The sequence below is a fragment of the Sinocyclocheilus grahami genome, unplaced genomic scaffold, assembly GCF_001515645.1.
Source record: "Sinocyclocheilus grahami isolate Dianchi unplaced genomic scaffold, SAMN03320097.WGS_v1.1 scaffold1602.1, whole genome shotgun sequence".
Taxonomy (NCBI): Eukaryota; Metazoa; Chordata; class Actinopteri; order Cypriniformes; family Cyprinidae; genus Sinocyclocheilus; species Sinocyclocheilus grahami.
This window is the reverse complement of record NW_015506781.1, coordinates 40,177-46,773: the sequence shown is the minus strand read 5'-3', so window position 1 is coordinate 46,773 and position 6,597 is coordinate 40,177. Positions and strand designations below refer to the sequence as shown.

The window sequence follows — 6,597 nt, the reverse complement described above, 5'->3', positions numbered from 1 at the left end:
GCATAAGACTGACATGACACCTATATAATCATGACATGACACATGTCATGAATATGAAGGTTTTTGTATGCATGTTTATGACAACTGTCATTAAGTGTCATTTGCTCAGTTATGTAATTTTTAATGCAAAGATGACTGTTTGAGATGTCTTTGTTATGGGCTATGGTTAGGGGTAAGGGTAGGGGTAGAGTTAGGTCAAATAATGTCATATTTGCATTAAAAATGACATAACTGAGCGAATGACACTTAATGACAGTTGTCATAAACATGCATAAAACCTCCTTCATATTCATGACATGTGTCATGTCATGATTATGAAGGTGTCATGTCAGTCTTATGCACACCCCTTCAAGTAAAGTGTTACCGTATAATACCGTATAAAATAATTAAAAAATGCATGAAATATTGTAAAAATCTATATTTGAATACAGATTGATATATTTAAGCAAAATATTTTCTATGCATTTCTTGATTATTTTCTTAAATTTTCAAGATTGTTTGCACCTCTGAAACACATTTTCTTTTCTGATGATTTAATATTGAAGATGATACAGGTGTCTTGGGTGAGTGATGTGCGTGTCACAGTTCTTGATCTCACTTTAAGTCTCCAGGCCGCATACGGTGAGTCCGACTCCCGGCAAAAGAAGCGAGATGTCTTCGTCCCCACATTTAACAGATGCTCTCCTGGCAGACCCTGCGTCTGAGAAATGTAGCGGATCTGAGGAGAGACAGATGGGAAAGAGTGAAACAGAGCTTGGTGAACTCGATCATTGTTAATGTTTTAACACTGTCCAACGTAAATGGATACATCAACAAAAGACTGTCAGGTGCCTAGAAACAGCATGTGTTCTCAATAACACGTTGAGAACGCAGCACGTGTTCTGAACGTCACGCAGAAACGGGCGATTTATGGAGTCACGCTTGTGTGAAACCCAAGGGAGGTGGCGTGTGGCCATTTTGTGTGCGTTCTTACGTCAACAGCACTATGGTGCGAGAGAAAGATCTATTAGATGCTCAGTGTCACATGGGGACTGCAGAGGTGCAAGACCTGCAGTGGCACATCTTAAAATCAGATCACATGACCCTTTGACCTCTCAACCCAGACTGGGCCAGAATATTTGTGATAGCTTGGCAAGAGAAAAAAAGAGAGAGAGAGGGAAAAAAAAACATACCTTTTTGTTCTAAACAGCCCATCATGCAGGAAAGCTTAAGAGAACAAATTGATCCAAAGAAACTCAACACAAAGTCGAGAACATCTGCACCACATCAGCTTGACATTTTTATATTTTAGACTGAAACTTCACGCTTAAAGGTGTATGTCATTTTTTTGACTGTACTAAAGCATTGCAAATACTATAATATGTTTGCAGAGATTTAGGAAACATGCTAAGTTCACATACACGTTTCTTTGAAAAACAATGTTGATTCTACTTTGAAATGTGCGTTCTGTGTTGGAATGTCAGTTTTGTTTTGATCTGTGTGATTCCACCCACTACCAATTTACCCAATAGTATTTGATACCTTGGGTTGCCAGTTGGCAGAGAACACAGTGTATTGCAGCCATGGAAGCTAACAAATGAACTGGGTCAGAGATCGCAGATTCTCCCTGATCTAAAAAGCTTCTGCATCTATGACCGTCAAGTCTGGAGGGGGCGGGAGAAACGACTCTCTCCAATATTTAGAATTTCGACTTCAGTATCCATTTCAACCACTAGCTATCAATATTATATACTGCACCTTTAAAGGGGTGTGAACATAGACTGTAAAAAAACATGGACGTAATATCCATGACGTCACTTGTAGGTTTCTGAAGAGCATTTTTAAGCCTAAAGTATGCGACATACTTTACGTAACGTCATTGCACGTCGTTGCGCGTCACTCTCAGATAGATAATCGAAAATGGGCAAAGAGGTGGGACGTGGGTGGAGCTGGTTGTTGAAACCATGCCCACCTAGCTCGACGGTGGTGACAGCAGCGGCAATCCACCGGTCACTCAAGTGGCCACGCCCTTAATTATGCAGAACTTTAAGGCTTAATATAGTTTAAACGGATGAGATATAAAAAAAAAAAAATGCACCCCCCTCACAGTTGTCATGAAGGGCAAAATCTATATAGACCAAAACCACTTTTTGTACCAGGCTGTAAACATTTTTTCTGATGTAAAGTTTTAAAGCATTTTAATATGGGGGGGGGGGGGGTCTATGGGAGAGACTCCCTTTTGGAGCCAGTCTCTAGCGACCAGTCCATGAATTGCAGTTTAAGTCACTTCCGTGTTCCGTTTCAAGTGAGAGACCGGAAGATTGCCGCTTGGGTGTGAAAGACAAGTGTGAAAGAAAAGTTTTTTTTTTTTCATAGATATAGATGAAACTGAAAGCTGCAAATCCCCTCTGCAGCAGATTATGTATGATTTGGAAAGTCCGAATCAGGTTTGAGATTTAGTAGTGAAAAATGACTTAAATTTCAGTCTGTTGCTCACATACAAGTTACTGTATTGTTTCAGATATTAGCATGGACTCATTTAAATATACTTTGATCTTTTGGTGTTTGAGAGGACGTAGCCACTATATGCTTTTGCTGCACAGAAAAGAAGAGTGTAAACTTTCTGCTAAACTTTCCATGAAACAAAGAAAGTCATATGCGTCAATGATTATTTTCTGGTGCACTGTAACCTTAAGAAAGTTAACAGTAGCTACCATTAGAAAAACTCTTTGCGCACACACACACATAACGAAGCACACACAGACACCATAATCCTGAGCTTTAAGACTAATAAACAGGGTCTGTGTGAAAAAGAGATGAAGAACATTGTAAATTCCCCAGCTGCTGTTCAGACATGAACCCATGAGAAAGAGGAAGAGAAAACATGTTTAAACTTCTGGGTAATGAAATGAAGAGCTATACGGAAAGAAATGAAGACATTTGGAGAGGGAGTCAATGTAAGGTCAATGTGGATATGACTGGGGGAAAACGGGTCTCAGATCAGCACAGAGGACAGAAAGCAAGCAGGCCTGTTGTATAACGATGCAGGATCTGATAGGAGAGATGAATAATTAGTATTCCAATATCTGACTTCGAGATACACACATCTAATGACATATTACATCGCATAGCAGCCCATAATGATAAATCAATAAATTCCAGTTGTGGTAAAAATCTTTCAGTAGTTTGGGTTACAAGTTTCCAGCTTCAGCACAGCTGATTTCAGTACATACAGTATATAATCTATCAATCCATTCTCCTACCACCTATCTGGGACCAGGTCACAGTGGCAGCAGGCTAAGTAGACCGGTCCACATGACCTTTTCCCCGGTAACAACTCCTCCTGGGGGATCCTTAGGGAGATATAATCCCTTAACACTTTTGGGCAAAAGGTCAGATTATACTTCCATAGTCAAACCTTCTATTGAAGCACAGGTTGTTTTTTGGAACATTCTCAAAAAAATCTAATACTACTGGATAGCCTAGTTATCAGGTTTCATCACTTCTGTCCGTCTATATATCTGTATCTCTATATGTATTGTATTTGTGGTAAAACTGTATAGAGCAGAGGCAAAAACCATAAAAGCTGTAACTTTTAACTTCCTAGCTGTATTCCTCATGGTAAACTTTCTACCGCAGTAAAACTTATAAGAACGAACCAATAAACAATGACGTTCTTTCATTGACATTCAAATATCGTATAACTTAATTCATTAAAAACTGTTATCAGCCAACTGGCCAGTGAGTCAGTTTTTATTTTTACTCACATTTGGCACTTGTTGAGTGTTAATTCTGGACCCTGCATGTGTGTTGTGTATTTTAGCCTCTAAGAGTAACAGCTTTATTTTCAAAAAGGGATGTGTCACTTCAGTACTGTAAGAATATGCCATGTCCAAGTCTGCACCCATGGCCACAGTCTGCAAACACGCATTTCTTCTACATTCAAGAGCCCTAATAGCCACTTGCTGTAACACTGCGGCAGTGTCAAACGCAGGTTCCACATGCCGGTGAGATGAGGCCCTGTGATTGGTACCATAAGGGGGAGTTCACTTCTTCTATAAATATCTTTTGCTGTGTGAGATTAAATTGAACACCCCCCGTGAAGGAGGCGTGTGGATTAGGAGTGCGATACCAAAAACTGTTTTAGTCCCTAGACTAGAATCACACCTTAGGCAGTTAGGTGAGCCCCAGATGTACAAAAGATCAGAAGTGAAGTGGCGGTGTCCAATTAAACACACTTTATGTGCTCTTGTATTTAGTGGTCGACCGATATGCGATTTTTAATGGCCGATGCCGATATTAAGAAATAAATCTGGCCTATATAATACATGTAATTACAGTAAATGAGAGACATGCAGAATATTTATTAAACCCCCCCCCCCCCCCCCAAAAAAGTAAACAATCGAGGTAACATTTAGTGCACCCTTTCCTTTTCTTTTGCCAAAACATCTACAAAAAAAATTAAAAAATTAATATTTATTTATAAAACCTAAAGTTTTTTTTAAACGGAGGTAACCACTTAAATGAACAAGGTTTAGTGCAGCCTTTCTAACATTCATAAATGAAGGTCAAAAATAGCATGTGTAATTCTATGTATTTTATGTACAATATAGTTTACCGAGCAACAGATTGTTTTAATTATAGTATGGGATAGTTGGTTAATAATAATTTTTTTTGTCTCTGATCTGTTTTGTTTTGCTTTTCTGTTTCATTGTAAAAATAATACAAGCCTGAAGGGCATATAATTACATGCTTGGTTATCAGCATATAGCAGCATTAAATAAGACAGGAACATATGAAAAGGTATACTACACGTAATATTACACCAATCATGGCCAATCAAATACAGCGGATATTCCTGAATAAACATATAAAGGAATTCAAACGTATTATTATTACTTAGAGTTCTTGTGTCGACCCAGCTTTCATTCTGAAGTGCACCGGCTTTTGAGTCCACCGGAAAACTGCGTCTTGTTTAGAAGTGCCAGAGAACAACGCGCATACCTGAGTAAGATCCAGTTACGGGATTTTTGATTCTTTGTGAGATAAACACGGTTTCATTTTTGTTTGAATTTGTTTACATCACATCTGTGTCTCCCACCGGATCTGCCGCTGGACTGCGGATCTGATGTTTCACGGTACGTTTGAATAAGACTTTGCTGCACGCCGGAGTGTGTATGTAACAGCATAGCGTCACGTTAGAAAGTGAATGACAATTGGTCATTTTATTGTCTGTCAGGTGCTGGCTTCACATCTGAGTGGTTTGTCTTAAAGAGGAAGCATAAATGCACGATATGTCAATCCGTTTAGAAAAACATTGGGCACATGGAAAGACTTATCGGCGATATATATATCGGCGATATATCGGTAGACTACTACTTGTATTGCTAGCCTGTGGCAGTAACATACCTCAGTACTCGAGGGGTCGATAGAGTCAGTGTCAAAAGACACGTCATCAGCTTTTTTTTTTTTGACTTAGTCTCTTCAAACTCTTGCTCAGTCATGACAGTAGTTGACCTGAGAGAGAAAATTGTCTATAGAAGATGCAGCAACGCTGAGAATGCACAGGGCTCCAGACTGTGACTAAAACGGTCGCATTTGCGACCAAAAAGTTTCATTTGCGAGTGATATTTTTGCTGAGATCACCACTGGTGACTATATAAATTTAAATGTAATGACTTAAAACATTTACATGTGATACCTTCTTTCCTGCTTGTTTTGTGATCACATCTTTTGTTATGTTGACGTAATAAACTGAGACGATGCGCATCAAAGTTTTAGTGGAAAGAACACCAGCACTGACAGAACACCTGCTAAACTTAGTGCACAACTTAAACTACAACAGGAAAAGCTGCCAGCTGTGTGGACATTAACAATATCGTTAACAATTCTCCTTTATAATCGATAATATGGGTTCTTATCAAATCTTTAGTCTATATGCTGTGTTCTGTTAATGCGTGAACTTCATATTATTTTGCACACTTGCCATATAATAAATCGCAATAAGCATTGTGCTCTAGGAATGTAACGATTCACTTTTTTTGAGATTTAAGACAAATTATAAATTAAATGTGTCCTTTTATTATTGCTTGGACAAAATGCTGCATGTTTCTTTGTGAAATTGAAATATAACACTATAATAATATACTAATATAGCACTTGTATATTATTGCTCTTTTGTTGGTTTTGATTGCTTCTATTGTCCTCATTTGTAAGTCGCTTTGGATAAAAGCATCTGCTAAATAACAACATTTAAATATAATGTAAATGTAAATAACGAAACTAAATTGAAATTTTAAACAAAAACAAATAAATAACACAAATAAAATAAATATCTTCATATAAACAAAATAGGGCTTTGTCTGTGCTCTTTCCATGTAAAATTAGAGGCAACCACTGCATTTTAATCATGATCCAAACAAAGATGCCGCATACATGCAACATGAGCTGTTTTTAATCTAAATTACATTGTATAATTTCGAAATTTGAAACAAAAACAGAATGGTTTGACTTAAGTTTTATGAAACTATACATAAAAAATATCTGCATGAAACCGAAACAGCAGACGAGCTGAATGAGATGCAGATTCTCTCTCTGCCAGCAGGTGGCGCTTAAAGC

The 6,597-nt window shown here is 38.0% G+C and overlaps 1 protein-coding gene across 4 annotated transcripts in view; it reads right to left on the bottom strand.

The window, feature by feature from the left end:
- The window catches only part of LOC107571499 (homeodomain-interacting protein kinase 3), a 52,932-nt gene that overhangs the window by 25,271 nt on the left and 21,064 nt on the right, over positions 1 to 6,597 (bottom strand). For all 4 annotated transcript variants that reach the window (XM_016257815.1, XM_016257817.1, XM_016257816.1 and 1 more), the window contains exon 3: positions 599 to 718. In XM_016257815.1, the coding sequence (XP_016113301.1) occupies positions 599 to 718 (120 nt within the window). The remainder of the gene's footprint in view (positions 1 to 598; positions 719 to 6,597) is intronic.